The sequence below is a fragment of the Hypanus sabinus genome, chromosome 4 (genome assembly GCF_030144855.1).
Source record: "Hypanus sabinus isolate sHypSab1 chromosome 4, sHypSab1.hap1, whole genome shotgun sequence".
Lineage (NCBI taxonomy): Eukaryota > Metazoa > Chordata > Chondrichthyes > Myliobatiformes > Dasyatidae > Hypanus > Hypanus sabinus.
Genome location: NC_082709.1, coordinates 23,980,544 through 23,999,287, shown reverse-complemented (window position 1 = coordinate 23,999,287; position 18,744 = coordinate 23,980,544). Strand labels below are relative to the sequence as shown.

The following is an 18,744-nucleotide window of genomic DNA, read 5'->3' as shown; positions in this document are numbered from 1 at the left end:
GTCAAATAAAAACTACATCAAAAAAGCTAAAGCAAATACTTAAGAACCTGCTAGAAAAGAGCAGTTACTCTGGAAGATCACTGAAAGAATTAAATTACATATGAAATGTGCATAGGTTATCTGAATTTTTGGCCAACTAGTTAGTAGTCATACTGGCAAATTGCCTGGTTCAGCCCCATCCAAAATTAAATATCAATTTATTCACACATGCTTTTAGTTTTCGTTTTAATTATTCCTTGTTGTCTCATCAAGAATTTCCATTTGTAGATATAAAAATGTATCAAGTAAAATTAAAGGCTCATGAAAAACTTTGATCAAAACTCAGATACCTGGATCATGTTGTTACCTTTCAAAGTAGCTTGTTAAAAGCAAGAAGTATGGAAATATTTTCAGTTCACTGCATTTTGTAAATACCAGATCTTTGCAAGCTATGATAAGTTTCATAGCATTATATTTTTATTGAGCCAGCCTGTTTTCATTTTCAATTCTGTGTTCTATAATGTTGTGCGGTAATGAATTGTGTCAAAAATGACAACTTGTATTTGTATTCATCTGCAGATTTTTTTTAAAGTGGCTTAATATTTTATTCATTTTCATTTCAGGGATGACAGATGATGAGATCCTGAGGGCAGAAATGGTGGCACAACTCTGCATGAGTGACAGAACACACAGTACATTATTAGACTTAATATCCTTTTGAGGCAGTTCTAAATTTGGTATTATGTAGTTTAGTATAGCTAATTAAACAATAAATGCAGTTCAATACTTTAGCTTTACATGTTATAGTGATGAGTTTCTTCAGTGCTATGTGCATAATTTTTAAAGTTTGTAAAATGTTGAAATCATCAAATTACTGTTTGCAAGTGAGATGGATGATTGAACTTGTGAAATAATTCTAGTCAGACTGCTGCTGGCATTGCTGAATTTCAGAATGCATTTTTCTTGGATAAACTATTCCTGTTAATTTTTTTTTCTGATTGGTGTTAGAGTTTAGTCGGATTGTACAGAGTCCAGCAGTTTTATGGGGAGCAGGTGCCACCATTATAGAATTTCAATTAGCCTGTTTAAGATCATCAAACCTCCACCTGTGTTCTCATGTACACATCTTCTTACATCATGCCTTATATTTGCCTAATTACCTTCTGATAGCCTTTCCTACAGAGCTGTCTTTATTATTCGGTGTCAAAGCACCAAGCATTTTTATTGACTTTACTGGCTTTTTAGAAGTTTTAATAAATATTAAACTAATATCTAAAAATATTCAATATGCATTTTAATTAATTCCTCTGCCTATGAAATTAAAGTATCTACTAGTCAAAAACATTTGGATGAAATCTTAAAGCTGATACTTAAAAATTTGAACAACAGTATTCTCCTGTGAAGCTTGCAGGAATTGTATGCAGATAAACGCTTGTACAGTAGCATATGTTAAAAATTTGGTATCTGTGGAATACTAAAAGGACTGACTTAAAATCTCTGATGAATTTAGAATAACAAATTAACGTGTGCCCAATCTCAGGCCACCAGGTGGCACTGTGATGCAGTGCTATAAGATCATAGAGGAAATATGGCAGTATAAGTCATCTCAGATCAAGTACTAATAGGCTACATTCTCTTGAGGAATGATGGCAGCTCTAAATGAAACTGCAAATATTTTCTTGTATGTATTAGGAAGCTTGGGACTCTGGTGTTGTTAATATGTGTGAATTTGGATGTTCTCAATACCTTTAGTGTGCTGAGGTTTGGCAATGTTGCTCCGTTGGCTCGTCATTGGAGTCCAGCAAGGGAGTGGAAGTGGAAGGGACCAAGCAGTTTAAAAAGCTCAGACAAATAAATAGAGGGTTACCTCAAGCGGAGCACCCTGTGGAAAGCAGCCAGTGAGTTGGTGAGCCAGTGAAGGAGTGGAGATTTGAGGCTTTGACTCAAGAGGCTTCAACGAGAAGAGGCTGAGGATGAGTTTCACTCCAAGTGAGGTAAGGCCGTTTAAGTTCCTTTCAAAGGAGAAAGTTTCAAAAGTTGAGGCAAGTATTGGGTAGGTCATGGCAGCTGAGATCGGCCCCATGGTTTGTTCATCCTGCAGCATGTGGGAAATCAGGGATACTTCCAGTGTCCCTGACGACTATGTGTGCAGGAAGTGTGTCCAACTGCAGCTTCTGGCAGACCGCATTGAGCATCAGGAGCTGTGATTGGATTCATACTGGAGCATCCGCGATGCTGAGAAAGTCATGAATAGCACTTTCAGTGAGTTGGCCACACCGCAGGTAAAGGCTACACAGGCAGAAAGGGAAGGGGTGGCCACTAGACAGCGTGGCAGTAGGCAGGTAGGGCAGGAGTCCCCTGAGGACATCTCCCTCCTAAACAGATATACTGTTTTGGATACTGTTGGGGGAGATGTCTCATCAGGGGAAGGCAGCAGCAGCCAAGTTCATTGCACCATGGGTGGCTCTGCGGCACAGGAGGGAAGGAAAAGGAGTGGGAGAGCTATAGTGATAGGGGATTCAATTGTAAGGGGAATAGATAAGTGTTTCTGTGGCCGCAAATGAGATTCCAGGATGGTATGTTGCCTTCCTGGTGCAAGTGTCAAGGATGTCTTTGAGCGGCTGCAAGACATTCTGGAATGGGAGGGTGAACAGCCAGTGGTCATGGTGCACATAGGTACCAACGATATAGGTAAAAAACGGGATGAAGTCCTACAAGGTGAATTAGGGAGTTAGGAGATAAACTAAAAAGTAGGACTACAAAGGTAATCTCTGGATTACCACCAATGCCACGTGCTAGTCAGAGTAGAAATAGGAGGATATTTCAGTTGAATACATGGCTTGAAAAATGGTGCAAGGGGGAGGGATTCAAATTTCTGGGGCATTGGAACCAGTTCTGGGGGAGGTGGGACCGGTATAAACAGGATGGTCTGCACCTGGGCTGGACTGGAACCAATGTCCTAGGGGGAGTGTTTGCTACTGCTGTTCAGGAGGCTTTAAACCATGGTGGCAGGGGGATGAGAACAAGTGCAGAGAGACAGAGGGGTGTAAAATGAGGGTAGAAGCAAAAAGTAGTAAGGTGAAAAGTGAAAGTGGCAGGCAGGCAAATCCAGTGCAAAAAGCAAAAAGAGCCACTTTCCAACATAATTGTATAAGGGCTAAGAGTGTTTTAAAAACAAGCCTGAAGGCTTTATGTGTCAATGCGAGGAGCATTCATAACAAGGTGGATGAATTGAATGTGCAGATAGTTATTAATGAATATGATATAGTTGGGATCACAGAGACATGGCTCCAGGGTGACCAAGGATGGGAGCTCAACATCCAGGGATATTCAATATTCAGGAGGGATAGACAGGAAAGAAAAGGAGGTGGAGTAGCATTGCTGGTTAGGGAGGAGATTAATGCAATAGAAAGGAAGGACATTAGCCTGGAGGATGTGGAATCGATATGGGTAGAGCTGCATAACACTAAGGGGCAGAAAATGCTGGTGGGAGTTGTGTACAGGCCACCTAACAGTAGTAGTGAGGTTGGGGATGGCATTAAACAAGAAATTAGAAATGCGTGCAATAAAGGAACAGTAGTTATAATGGGTGACTTCAATCTACATATAGATTGGGTGAACCAAATTGGTAAGGGTGCTGAGGAAGAGGATTTCTTGGAATGTATGCGGGATGGTTTTCTGAACCAACATGTCGAGGAACCAACTAGAGAACAGGCCATTCTAGATTGCGTATTGAGCAATGAGGAAGGGTTAGTTAGCAATCTTGTCATGCGAGGCCCCTTGGGTAAGAGTGACCATAATATGGTGGAATTCTTCATTAAGATGGAGAGTGACATAGTTAATTCAGAAACAAAGGTTCTGAACTTAAAGAAGGGTAACTTTGAAGGTATGAGACGTGAATTAAGATAGACCGGCAAATGATACTTAAAGGGTTGACGGTGGATATGCAATAGCAAGCATTTAAAGATCACATGGATGAACTACAACAATTGTTCATCCCAGTTTGGCAAAAGAATAAACCAGGGAAGGTAGTGCACCTGTGGCTGACAAGGGAATTTAGGGATAGTATTAAGTCCGAAGAAGAAATATATAAATTAGCAAAAAAAAACCGGCACACGTGAGGACTGGGAGAAATTCAGAGACCAGCAGAGGAGGACAAAGGGCTTAATTAGGAAAAGGTAAAAAAGATTATGAGAGAAAGCTGGCAGGGAACATAAAAACTGACTGTAAAAGCTTTTATAAATATGTGAAAAGAAAAAGATCGGTCAAGACAAATGTAGGTCCTTTACAGTCAGAAACAGGTGAATTGATTATAGGGAACAAAGACATGACAGACCAATTGAATAACTACTTTGGTTCTGTCTTCACTAAGGAGGACATAAATAATCTTCCGGAAATAGTAAGGGACTGAGTGTCTAGTGAGATGGAGGAACTGAGGGAAATACATGTTAGTAGGGAAGTGGTGTTAGGTAAATTGAAGGGATTAAAGGCAGATAAATCCCCAGGGCCAGATGGTTTGCATCCCAGAGTGCTTAAGGAAGTAGCCCAATAGTGGATGCATTAGTGATAATTTTTCAAAACTCCTTAGATTCTGGATTAGTTCCTGAGGATTGGAGAATGGCTAATGTAACCCCACTTTTTAAAAACAGAGGGAGAGAGAAACCACGGAGTTATAGACTGGTTAGTCTGACATCAGTGGTGGGGAAAATGCTAGAGTCGGTTATCAAAGATGTGATAACAGCACATTTGGAAAGAAGTGAAATCATCGGACAAAGTCAGCATGGATTTGTGAAAGGAAAATCATGCCTGACGAATCTTATAGAATTTTTTGAAGATGTAACTAGTAGAGTGGATAGGGGAGACCCTGTGGATGTGGTATATTTAGATTTTCAAAAGGCTTTTGACAAGGTCCCACACAGGAGATTAGTGTGCAAACTTAAAGCACGGTATTGGGGGTATGGTATTGATTTGAATAGAGAATTGGTTGGCAAACAGGAAGGAAAGAGTGGGAGTAAACGGGACCATTTCAGAATGGCAGGCAGTGACTAGTGGGGTACCGCAAGGCTCAGTGCTGGGACCCCAGTTGTTTACAATATATAGACGAGGGAATTAAATGCAGCATCTCCAAGTTTGCGGATGATACGAAGCTGGGTGGCAGTGTTAGCTGTAGGAGGATGCCAAGAGGATGCAGGGTGACTTGGATAGGTTAGGTGAGTGGGCAAATTCATGGCAGATGCAATTAAATGTGGATAAATGTGAGGTTATCCACTTTGGTTGCAAGAACAGGAAAACAGATTATTATCTGAATGGTGGCCGATTAGGAAAAGGGGAGATGCAACGAGACCTGGGTGTCATTGTACACCAGTCATTGAAGGTGGGCATGCAGGTACAGCAGGCGGTGAAAAAGGCAAATGGTATGTTGGCATTCATAGCAAAAGGATTTGAGTACAGGAGCAGGGAGGTTCTACTGCAGTTGTACAAGGCCTTGGTGAGACCGCACCTAGAATATTGTGTGCAGTTTTGGCCCCCTAATCTGAGGAAAGACATTCTTGCCATAGAGGGAGTACAGAGAAGGTTCACCAGATTGATTCCTGGGATGGTAGGACTTTCATATGAAGAAAGACTGGATCGACTAGGCTTATGCTCACTGGAATTTAGAAGATTGAGGGGAGATCTTATTGAAAAGTATAAATTCTAAAGGGATTGGACAGACTAGATGCAGGAAGATTGTTTCTGATGTTGGGGATGTCTAGAATTAGGGGTTACAGTTTAAGGATAAAGGGGAATCCTTTTAGGACTGAGATGAGGAGAAACTTCTTCACACAGAGAATAGTGAATCTGTGGAATTCTCTGCCACAGGAAACAGTTGAGGCCGGTTCATTGGCTATATTTAAGAGGAAGTTGAATATGGCCCTTGTGGCTAAAGGGATCAGGAGGTATGGAGAGAAAGCAGGTACAGGGTTCTGAGTTGGATGATCAGCCATGATCATACTGAATGGTGGTGCAGGCTCGAAGGGTCGAATGGCCTACTCCTGCACCTATTTTCTGTGTTTCTATGAGTGCTTACATCCTCTGGTTCTTCGGCATTTGCTTTGGAAGTTCTGCTTATTATACCTGCACTCAGATCTTGCGCAGCTTCATTGACTGTTCATTTAAACATTGAGAAATGGTTCTAAGGAAGAAAGATAATTTGTCAATAATCTTTTTTTATATCAATAGTGCTTACTCAAAACATTTGACTGCTGTAGTTATGTAGGCTAGGCCTGCTTCAGCCCTATTAAATGTTGATATTTATGTCCATAAGGCTTGATAGCGAATTTCAAGGGATTTACCATTGTAAGTACTACTAAAGGTAAGTGAGGATTTGGCAGTTATTAAGCGGCATGTGTGTACAGCTTGTTACCAAGAAATTTTGAATATTATTTTAGTGCTTTTATTTATGGGTTGTAGTGTTTAGATTTTTGTTTTGGACCTTTAATATTCCGGGAAAGAGGGAGATATGATGTTATGGAACTGAAACAATTGATGTCTCAACAATTGCAGTTATTTTCCTTTGGGTGAGCTCGGACTGCAATCACTGACTGAAGTGTTTTCTTTTGTTGATCTTTGACTTCAGTTTTACCAGGACTACTTGACGTTCCAATCAATCAAATACTGCCTTGATTTCAAGGCTGTCTTTCTTTCTTGAAAGGAAACATGCACATGCGCAACAGGTCAGACAGCCTCCATGAGAAGTTAACATTCCATATCTGGGATCCTTCTTTAGAACTGACAGAAAATAAGTTAGGTTTAGGCAGTGAAGGGGCTGGGTAGAACAAGGAGAATATCTTTAATAGAGTGAGGCTATGTCCACACTACACCGGATAAATCCGTAACCGAAGCTTTTTCTCTTCCTTTTTACCCTTTGTCCATACTAAAATGGCGTTTTCGTCTCCCAAAACTGGTGCTTTTCAGAAACGCTCTTCAAAGTGTGTATTTTTGGAAACGCTGAATTGGCCGGATCAGTGTGGACGGGGTAACCGGAGACTTTTGAAAATGCTGTCAGATGGCAACGAGCTATTTCATGGTTTTCTTGAACGCAATCTAACAATTTCAGAACAGACAGCAATGAAACTGATGCCAGAAGAGTTAGAAACGTACTCACCAAATACTTTGACCCGTAACTTACTGAATAAATAAGTATACTCACTTTGCAGTTTTCTGTCCTTGCTTGTATGAACGTTGTTTACCTATTTATGCTAGTACTTCTCTGACAATAGATGTGTAACAGCCTAATGTAACATTGTATGGAAATACAAGATAACACTGATGCAGACACGTTTTATACATTTAACAAGGTGTTTTATTAATGCAACAGAGTTAGTCAGTTTTTCAATGTTCGTTGTCAGCTGGGTCAATCTGTCCGTGAACTCCCTGTCGGTTGCCTCTGTATGTTCCAGTATTTGTTTTTCTCACTTTTAAGTTCTCCTGCGCAAAAGCCAACAGCTGCCCGTCACTTAAGTTTTTCTAGTCTGTAACTACACTAATGCACACTTCTACGGCAAGATTCAACACCAAACATGTCGCTTGTTTTCAGAAGATGTGTCCTGCGCATGCGCAGGAGGAGGAGATTCGTTGAAATCTCTGTTTCAAATGTGGATAGAGATATTTTTAAAAACTCATAGTGTGGACGCCTATGGTTTTTAATGCAAAACCAGTGTTTTCAAAATTATCTGGTCTAATGTGGATGTAGCCTGAGACTGCATACTGTAATGTGGCAGTTAAGGAACAATAAAAAAATGGATTAAGCTTGTGAAACTGGTTGACATGCCCAGCAGCCAGACCAAAAGTAACCCCTGAAAAACTGAGTCAAAATGATGACTGGCAAAATGGCCTTTTCTGATGCAAACAGAAAGAGTGTGTTAAAGTTGAAGAATTTTGTGTTGGCTCATGGTTTCTGTAGCATACTGTCAAAAAGCATTCCTCAAGATTTGATTGGACATGATTGTAATAGTGCAGGTTACCAAAAGAAAGAACTTAGTGGGAGTATGAAGGTATATTAAAAGGCACCTATTCACACCTCCCCCACCTTCTCTGTTCTCAAAGAATAATTTGTTTTCCCTCTGCCATCCAATTTCAGAATGGACATTAAACCCATGAACCCTACCTCATTACTTTTTAATTTCTGTGTTTAGCTATTTTTTTAAAATTTTTATTTATTTTTATTTATATAATTCAGTTTTTCTTCTATGATTAAATTTTGCATTGTACAGTTGCTGAAAAGACAACAAATTTCACAACGTATGATGGTGATATTAAACCTGATTCTGTTTCTGGGGTTTTCTGTACCCAAGTTCAGATGAGATTCTAGATTTAACCATCAACTGTTTCTATACTGAATGTATCCAGCATTTGTTAGTTTGGATTTCTGCATCTACAGTATTGTTTTGATCCTCTTTCCATCTCTTGGAATAATTTTTGAAGTTGATTTTCAAGCAAAGGTTTGGTGTACTAAATGGTCCTGGCAAACCTGAAAATGGTATCCGTCAGCAGGTGAATGCCACTTTTACCTGTATCCACCATCATTTTACTGATGACTAAAAAGTAATTAGCAGGATTGGATTTGTCTTACTTTTGTAAATACGACTTAGCTGAGCAATACTTAACATTGTCAGATAGATATTTTTCTAACTACAGGAACAGAATGTAGTTGCTGCTAGTTTTGGTATCACTACTTCAGGGTATTGTCCAGTCATGTGGCCTTTTCTGTTTCCAGTTCTTTAAAGTTTGTGGAATTGACATTGACTGGCTTATTTGATGTTGGAGATCTTGGGAGGAAACTAAAATGGATAATCTACTCGACACTTCTGACTGATATGATTATGAAAAGTTTAAACATTGTCTTTAGTATTTTCATACTGGATGCATACTTTGTTAAGAGTGTTTTGTATTTTGAACACTCCCAGTACCTGTTAGCTATTTAATTACTCATCACCAATTTACATGAAAGGAGTTCAGGTTTTGACTTGATCTACTGGTTGTGTATTTGCTTAACTCTCTGCCTTTTGCATACTGCATATGCTGTTTAATACATGTACACATATTGTACGTTAAAAAAAATTGAATACTGAAGTAAGATTTACAAAAGAAGGTAAATCAATATCATCTCTTAAGTTGTTTAGTCTTTTAGTAAGATGTTAAGGTGACTGGATGTTTTCCATGCATGTATTTGTAAAAGAAAGATTTATGTTTGTTTACTAAAAATTTTAGTTTTATTACTGCAAAAACACCTTACCATAATTGCATATGTTTTTTACAATTTTATATATATGCTGGTATGTTGTTTTCTTAACTAAATTTGTACATTCCTGAAAATCCCAACCCAAAGAGTGGTATTATCCCAGGTAGCTACTATTTTGAAAACATGCTTTCAGCTGTAGCTGATTTTAAAGCACCAGCATTTGAACCCGGAGGTTCCATGCAGCAAGGAATGTACACGCCTAAAGGTATATCATAGTGCTTAGAGTTGTTTTATTTGAAATATTGCTGATACTAAAGAGAAATATTTGCATGTATTGGGCATTCCTGGATCTCCTTACAAGAAGCCAATGCAGATTACTTTTGAAAGCTTTCTAAAAGACAAAGGCTTTATAGCATTTGGATATGCTTGTCTGCTTATGTTAGCATGATTTTGCTTTCCTGTGAATAAATCTGGATTTTTTTCCAACACCTATGACTTACTGTTATATTAGCATCTAATTTCAATCTATTTTGTTGCAGTTGTTTAAGATCATCATCGTGATTTTGAGGCAAAACTTTGTTCTTTTCACTTTATCTGGCAACAGTTTGGGCCATAGATTTCTTAGGTTGCATCTTTTTTAAATGAAAGTGTTCTGTTTTGAATGCTAGGACTTGTAGGCTCACAGAGAAACGTAAGCTGTGGCAATATTTTTATCATTAGACAGAAGATGGCAGTATGTACATTCGTTTCCAAATGGGTCAGTAAAACCTAAATGTGAAGGCTCAAATTTTAAAGCAACTCATCAGCATTGTCATTTATTATCTGCTAATAGAGCAATTGAATAATACAGCCCAGAAATAGGCCCATAGCCTATCTAGTCCATACTGAACTATTATGCTGCCTCCTCCCTTCACCTTGTGCCTGAACCATACTCTTCCCATCCATGCACCTACCCAAATTTCTCTTAAATGTTGAAATTGAACCCACATCCACCACTTTTGTTGGCAGCTCATTCAATACTCTCACCACGCTCTGATTGAAGAACTTTTCCCTCAGATTCCTCTTAAATATTTCACCTTTTAGCTTTAACCTTTGACCTCCAGTTCTAGTCTCTCACAATCTCAGTGGAAAAAGTCTACTTGCATTTACCTGATCTGTACTCCTCATAGTTCTGTATACCTTGTGCATTCACAGGGAATTAGTTTAGTTTGGTATCATGTTTTGTGCAGAAATGATGTGCAATATTGTTCTATGATAAGAAAATTAAAATGATTTTCACATTTGCACCTGATTGTTAACTAACAATCTACTTTTCTCCTGGGAAGAATATGGTGATATTGCACCTAACCTTACTTCTATTATATTTGGCTTTTGGTACCTTCTTGCTGTTCCCCATTAAAACATATTTTCAAAAGAACACACATTTAGGTTTAATAAATGTTCTCATATATTTTTCAGCTTTTTTATAGATGGCAAATCTATTAATATATTTTTTGTCCTTTGATCAGCTGATGTCTGGGATCTTGAGTTTGACCCAATAATGGTGATTCTAAGGACAGTATATCGCAGGGATGTTCAGTCTGCGATGGACCGATACATGGGATTGTAAGTACCTTCTTAACTGAATGGCACTGTTCAATAAGCAAACGCGAGGGGAACTGTTCAATAAATTGGGTTAGCACAATGCCTTATATTTACAATATTTTGGTTCTGATTAAACATGTCAATACATTTTAAACATAGACTCCCTCACAAAACTGGAAATACAACTTTATTAAGAAAACTTATGTGCAATTTTGCTGTGTTTTATTTGAATTTAGGGATGCTATGACAGGCATGTTGGTAATATGAGGAATAGGTTGTATACTCTTACTATCTTTTCTTTCAGTTAGTCCTGACGAAGGGTCTCGGCCCGAAATGTCGACTGTACTTCTTCCTATAGATGCTGCCTGGCCTGCTGCGTTCCACCAGCATTTTGTGTGTGTACACATTATGAAGTAGTTTTGCTTTTTCTTCCACAAATTACTATCCCTGTTGACATGACATTACTAAAGTTGGAATAGTAAGCATTTCATTCTAACCTTTGCATTGTAGAGTTCTACCTTAAGATCTCAACCAGGCTTCAAAGAACAAATTTAAATAAGAAAATAGTAAAAAATTATTGAGAATCATTGCAGCTTTTCATTGATAAACTTACTTTGCCTGCTGTGCTTTCCTGTTTCATTAGATTGAACTGGATTTATTTATTAGTAACACGTACAGTGAAAAGTTTCACTGTATGAAAACTATATGGAGGGCTATGGTCCCAGAGCAGGTTGATGGGTGGAGGCAGTGTAGATGGTTTGAGCATGGTTTAGATGGGCCAAAGGGCCTGTTTCTGTACTATACTTCTCTATGGCTATTTGTATTAGCAATTAATGCAATCTGTAGATCTGCTGGGGGCAGCCTGCATGTGTTTCCATATATTCTGGCACTAAAATGACATGTCCATGATGTTTAGCAGAACAACATACAACAAGAAATCAAAGTGAAGCACGCCCCTTTTCCATACCTCCACCTAACATGCAGACAGGCCTCCAAGCCCAGGAAAGGTAACCCCCGGCTCTGACCTGCAGATCTTAGCCCCAGACTCGCAGTCATCGGGCCACCGACCCCCAGACACACCAACACTTTTTTTGTAGAGCAGCAAATTGGGTGTGCTTTTCATTTACTGGAAAAGGCAGAAGAATAAAGCTTAACTTCTAATTTGTTCTACTGTGCTTGTATACTGTGGAATGGAAAACAAACAATTTTTGGACAGTTGACTCTTGGTGTATTTCAAAAAAATTATTTGCATCAGAGGAGAAAGCAGTGGTAAACATGAAATGGATTCTTCATAACCATTGAATCTCACTGCTCTAGGCATTTCCACTGATCTATTTTTGGGACCTTTTAAGTTGAATGTTGTTCTTATTGAAGTACTAGGATTCCAAATGAATTTAGTGGTTCGAACAGATAAGTCTTCACTTGAAGTTCAAAGAAGAATCAATTCAGAGCAGATTGTTATTTTCACTATTAGAAGAGGTGACGGTTAGCAGCTGGAAATGGAAAATTATAGGTTACCTGGTAATTGTGCCTAATTTAATGATAAGCCCTGATTAATGTATTATGAACCTAGCACTGAAGGCATTTTAACCATGTGCTTCATTTTCCTGTCATTGCTAAATCAAAAACTGAAAGTGTTAGAGATTTTTTTATTCCTCAATGTTTTGGGTTCTAATGATAGGTTCATTTGAAGCTCTGTTGGTCATGATCTTGGTTATTAAATGCAGGTTATTCTTGGAAAATGGTTTAATGTGAGTGATACCTGCTGTCTTTTTTCTGAGGAATACAGTGTTGCTTCTCTGCTGGTGCCAGGTAACCACCCAAGCATTTCTGATTTGGCAGATGTCTAGATTACAATCTCAGCTATACAGTATCCTAATCCATTAATCAGGACTTGTCATTAAATTTGGCCCAGTTTCCAGATTCAGATTGATACACCTTTTTTCTTAGATTATTCCTGTTGTTTGGACTCTTGTATGCTTTCTTTGCCCTAGCCATATTGAAACACCTCCAGATCTTTTGAGATATTGGAATCTTTATTTGAAGATCGTGTGGTTTGTTCTGAGAAACAAAAAGCAAAAATCTACAAGTATTCAGCAAGCATCTGTGGAGTGAGTAACAGAATTAGTGTTTCAAGTCAAGGACCTTTTGTCAGAACTGGGAAATTTAGAAAATTACATGTTTTAAACTGCACTGAATGCGATTTCGTGAGGAGGGCAAAGTTACTAACTGTTATAAGGCAGAAGCAAATAGATAATAGTTGATGCAGAATGCCATCGACTAAGAGGATGAAGAGGCTCGTTATTGGTTGCTAATCTGTCTGAATCGGTAAATAATGGAGAATAGCAAAGAGAAAAGAAATTGTGGAACTAAAATGCAAAACCTAGCAATTGATGGAGATCTGGAAAAAAGGGGCAATGTGGAAATTGCAGCAGATCAGGCAGCATCTAGTGAGAGAGAAAAAACTGAGTGACTAATTAGAGACAGGGATTGAGAAGCAAGAAGAAATAGTAAATGCTAGAAATATGTTAAAATGGTAATTATGGGAAAGGTGCAGCATACAGTACATGAAGAGAGGCACAATGCTAATACTTTAGATTGATTCCTTTTTCTGCATTTTTTTTCAGATTAACAACAACTGTATTTTCTTTTGTTTGCTTTGACAATAGACAATAGGTGCAGAAGTAGACCATTCGGCCCCTCGAGTCTGCACCGCCATTCTGAGATCATGGCTGATCATTCACTATCAATACCCAGTCCCTGCCTTGTCCCCATATCCATTGATTCCCCTATCCATCAGATATCTATCTAGCTCCTTCTTGAAAGCATCCAGAGAATTGGCCTCCACCGTCTTCCGAGGCAGTGCATCCCACACCTCCACAACTCTCTGGGAGAAGAAGTTCTTCCTCAACTCTGTTTTAAATAACTGACCTCTTATTCTCAATCCATGCCCTCTGGTACTGGACTCTCCCAACATCTGGAACATATTTCCTGCCTCAATCCTATCAAATCCTTTAATTATCTTAAACGTTTCAATCAGATCCCCTCTCAATCTCCTCAATTCCAGTGTGTACACCCAATCTCTCTGCGTAAGGCAGCCCTGCCATCCCAGGAATCAACCTAGTGAATCTACGCTGCACTTCCTCAATTGCCAGAATGTCCTTCCTTAAACCTGGAGACCAAAACTGTACACAATATTCCAGGTGTGGTCTCACCAGGGCCCTGTACAAATGCAAAAGAACATCCTTGCTCTTGTATTCAATTCCCCTTGTAACAAAGGCCAACATTCCATTTGCCCTCTTCACTGCCTGTTGCACTTGCTCATTCACCTTCATTGACTGGTGAACTAGGACTCCTAGGTCTCTTTGCATTTCTCCCTTACCTAACTCTACACCATTCAGACAATACTCTGCCCTCTTGTTCCTGCTTCCAAAGTGGATAACTTCACACTTATTCACATTTAATGACATCTGCCAAGTATCTGCCCACTCCCTCAGCCTATCCAAGTCTCCCTGTATTCTCCTAACGTCCTCTTCACAAGTCACACTGCCACCCAGTTTAGTATTGTCAGCAAACTTGCTGATATATTTTTCAATGCCCTCATCTAATGACATCATTGGTTTGGAGCTAGTTCTTGTGGTACTAGTGCAATGCATCTGTGTCTAGATACCTAACACAGATAGGTGTTAATTAATGTGAGTTCTTGTCCCTAATAAGTCAGGCTCTAACCTGATGTTCTGCATGAAGAAGAGAGAATAATGGACACTTGTGCAGAGTTACTGCATCCCGACTGTTGTCGAGATTTTGGACATAGATCTGCATAGATTTGCATTTAGTCAAAGACAGTTTGCATTTTTGGGGGGGAAAAAACTTTTCTGGAGAGCATTGTTTAATATGAGTACATACTGTAGTAAGCTACTTAGATGCTTTGATGAGGTAATCAAAGTCTATAGCACTCTCTGTCAGGTTACATAATGACAATGATTAATTTTTGTTGCCTTGCAAACAGAAAACCTCAGGCCACCTGAATTGCCACATATGCAGAAAAAATTAAAGTGTTTATTGACCTTGTGTGCACAATGCTAAAGCAAAGTAAATGTGTAGTATTTTGGGATGATGGTAATACTGCACAGTGATGTCTTAGTGCTGTACTGTCTGTCTTAGTTGTGTACTTGTTTATTGCCTCCCAGATAATTAGAATTTACTGTTGCATTGATCCTGTGTATGTCTGAAAGAGAAAATACGGTTCTTGCTTGTTTTCATAATGTTAGGCCACTTTCAGTCTACACTATTTTAATGAATAGTTATCAGCAGAGACTAGCACTAGAGGTTGTGACTAAGGGTGAAAAGTGAAATGTTAAAGGGAAATTCACTCAAGTGTGGTGAGAGTGAATCAGCTGTTGTAGAAGTGGTGGATGCAGGTTTGATTTCAACATTTAAGAGAAATTTGGATAGGTGTGACAAAGCAAGTCTGCCACCAGTAATTTCTCTCCCTGTTCAACCCCCCCCACCCCTGTAGCCCCATAATTCTCATGCTGAGAAGTGCTGAGGCTATACTTATCGGGTGCACTTTTTCTAAAAGTTTTCCACCTCTGGCACAGAATGAATACCTATGTAATAAATGTGCTAATGTAGCCTGCTGTTCATTCAAGTCCATACCTTCATAAAAGCATGTGACCCTCATCAAAACCCAGTGCTGTGACAATGGGTATACGGATGAGAGGGGTATGGAGAACTTATGGTCTGGATGTAGGTCAATGGGACGAGGCAGAATACTAGTTCACCATGGACTAGATGGTCCAAGGGGCCTGTTTCTGTGTTGTATTGTTCCATGACTTCTAGTTCTGTTTGTTTTGTCTCTACTTCAGTTCATGGATTTGTAAAAGAAATTACTTAGTATATCTATTTTACAACAAAAGAAGAAAATCTCAATTATAATGGGTCATTACACTGCCAAATTAATCAAAGAAGTATTAGATTTATGATTAAGAATAAGTGCAATGTTGAAATTCGATCCCTTTTATCAATTGGAGCAAGGTGAATCAATAGTTGGTTATATAAAGAAGCTGATTGGCAAATGGACCTACTAAGCAGATAGGGCTTCTTTATCTTGTCTGCATGACTGATCATTCCCTAAAGAATCAGTCTTTTATCAGGGAATTGAGGTCAAGTCATGTAGATTTTAGTTGCATGAGTTTGGCATGTAAAGCAGTTAATTCTGATTAGTTCAGTTTACCACGGTATTCTGATAAATTTCACCCTTTGCAAATGTAGGCATTCCATTGAAAATGATTTTGCCCCCTTTTCAATAAGGTTTGCTTTTGTGATGTGACAATTGGTACAGCTTTTTAAAAATATTTCTTAAGAACAAAATGCATATTAAAAATGGCAGTCATATTTGCTTTGCTATTTTCTTTAGATTTATTTTGTCTTAAAACTGAAATTTATACTTTTTAAAAAATAATCACAAGTTCATTTAACCATGAAATGGAACTGCAGAAGAGTTGCGTGCTCTGTAAAGGGTAATAATGAGTATTTTTGCCAGTAAATATCATTGAAGGCTTTTTTTTGTAATATTATTTTGCTAATGCAGAACCAAGCTGTTGAGATTTTTAATGGATAGCCTGTCATTTTGACAAAACATTGCATAGATTTCACATTAGAACAATTTAATTGTAAATTCAACAGTCACTCCCTGAGGCACATTTGAGCCATTCAAGGCAGGTAGAAACCGTGTTCTATAGTCAATATCTTTCACATTTCTTATAGATATGTATTACCATCTTTATTATTTTCATTTCTTACTTATAATAATTAGAAGCAAAAGAAAATATACTTTTATTTCCTTCCTTGCTTAGCTGTGATTTCTGCTGATGCTTGCATATTTTGCATTTTTTAATATTACATGTTATCTTTGTCTACTCTCGACAGCTTAAAGCAGACTGGAAAATTTAATGGTAATCCATGGCCACCATATCGGGAGAGAGCACTTTTAAATCCCAGCTACAAAGGCTTAACACGAATATTGCACTGTAAAACTTTGCACATTGTGCTGTTTACTCTTCTTTATAAGGTAAATGAGAGACGTGCAAGTCTAATATGTTGACTGATAACTGAACATGACATTTAAGGTTGAACTTCTTGATGCCATATTGTAACTAGTGAACTGTAGGCTGTCCTGGGTTACATAAAGGTTTAATTTTGTAAGCCTAGAACTCTCTGTCAGAAACACCTGTTTTTAAGAGAATTTACTTCATATTGTTCTTTATATATTTGCTATAATTCTTTCATTTCATTGAATAATACCCCTAAACCTAGTCACAATTAACGTACTGGAATATATACTGTATAGATTTATTAATGAATACCATAGAACATTTTTTTATTACTAGAGTGCAAAATGCTTAAAAATATATATGTGAAATTGCATAAAGTTAGATTTTGGTTGCTAGGATATGTGTAACCCAAGAAGCCCCTGCACTTTATAAATTGCATCTTTTCCTCTGGTTTCATCATAAGGGTATGCTCCACCGCTGATCAGTGTTGCCAAAGAATGACAATTATAAGAATTTGCAATTGAATTTTGTTGCACTTTATATGTTATAAAAGTCAGGTGCTTTATCATAGTTTTTTGGATAAATTCATTTTGGCATGGTAAATATTTTAGTTACCATTATATTTAATAGGTTTGGAGTCTTTATTTTTAGCTGCTTGAAACAGTACTGTAAATTGGCATTAACCACTCTACTGTAAATCTCAAAAATGCTTTTGGAATTTCTTACATATGCATTTTGTATGCTAAATGCAATAATATTTCTCACTACTGTATAAAATGGCCAGGTTTGCTAGAGCTGTCGTGGAGGGTTTAAGCTAATTTGACAGGGGGATGGGAACCAGAATGATGGGGCTGAGGATGGGGCAGTTGGTATACCAGTAGATGCAGTGTGTGGTTAGACTGTGAGGAAGGACAGGCAGATGATAGGGCAAAATTGCAGTCAGTGGGATGAATTGAAATGTGACATGCAGGCAAAATCAAAAATGATGTTGAATATACATTTGTATTTGAATAAAAGCAGTTTACGGAATAAGGCAGATGATATTGTAGCGCAATTAGAGACTGTTAGGTACAACATTGTGGACATCACTGAGTCATGGCTGAAAGATCGAAGTTGTGAGCTTAACATCCAAGGATATACATCGTATTGAAAGGACTGGCAGGTAGGTGGAGGAGATGAGGTGGCTCTGTTAGTTAGGGGACATAGGGGTGGAAGGTGTAGAATCCTTGTGGATAGATTTAAGAAACTGCAAGGATAGAAAGACCCTCATGTGAGTTTTATACAGTCCTCCAAATAGCAGACAGGATGTAAGATTCAAATTACAATGGGAGAGATAGTAATGGGGGACAAAAAAAGGCAGAGGAACTGAAAAAAGTATTTTGTGTCTGTCTTTCCTGTGGAAGACTAATTGTATGCCAGAAATTCAAAAATGTTGGAGCAGATGTGAGCTATTACTAAAGAGAAGGTGCTTGGGAAGTTGAAAAGTCTGAAGGTAGATGAATCATCTCAGCCAGATGGACTACACCCCAGGGTTTTGAAAGAGATAGCTGAAGAGATTGTTGAGCATTCGTAATGATCTTTCAAGAGTCACTAGGTTCTGGAATGGTTCAGGAATACTTGATAATTGCAAAAATGCCACTCTTTAAGGGAGGGAGGTAGAAGAAAGGAAATGATAGGGCAGTTAGCCTGACTTCAGTGATTGTGAAGAAGGATGAGGTTTTGGGGTACTTGAAGCACATGGTAAAATAGGCCAAAGTCAGCATGGTTTCCCTGAGGAGAAATTTTGTCCAACAAATCTGTTGGAATTCTTTGAGGAAATAACAGGCGGGACAGACAAAGGCATGTCAGTGGATAGTGTTTACTTGTATTTTTAGAAGGCCTTTGACAAGGTGCACACATGAGAGC

General features: G+C 38.4%; 1 protein-coding gene across 3 annotated transcripts in view; it reads left to right on the top strand.

The window, feature by feature from the left end:
* Positions 1–18,744, top strand: part of ubr3 (ubiquitin protein ligase E3 component n-recognin 3) — a 248,653-nt gene that overhangs the window by 72,640 nt on the left and 157,269 nt on the right. For all 3 annotated transcript variants that reach the window (XM_059966618.1, XM_059966617.1, XM_059966619.1), the window contains 4 exons: positions 603–690; positions 9,325–9,464; positions 10,708–10,804; positions 16,715–16,856. In XM_059966618.1, the coding sequence (XP_059822601.1) occupies positions 603–690; positions 9,325–9,464; positions 10,708–10,804; positions 16,715–16,856 (467 nt within the window). The remainder of the gene's footprint in view (positions 1–602; positions 691–9,324; positions 9,465–10,707; positions 10,805–16,714; positions 16,857–18,744) is intronic.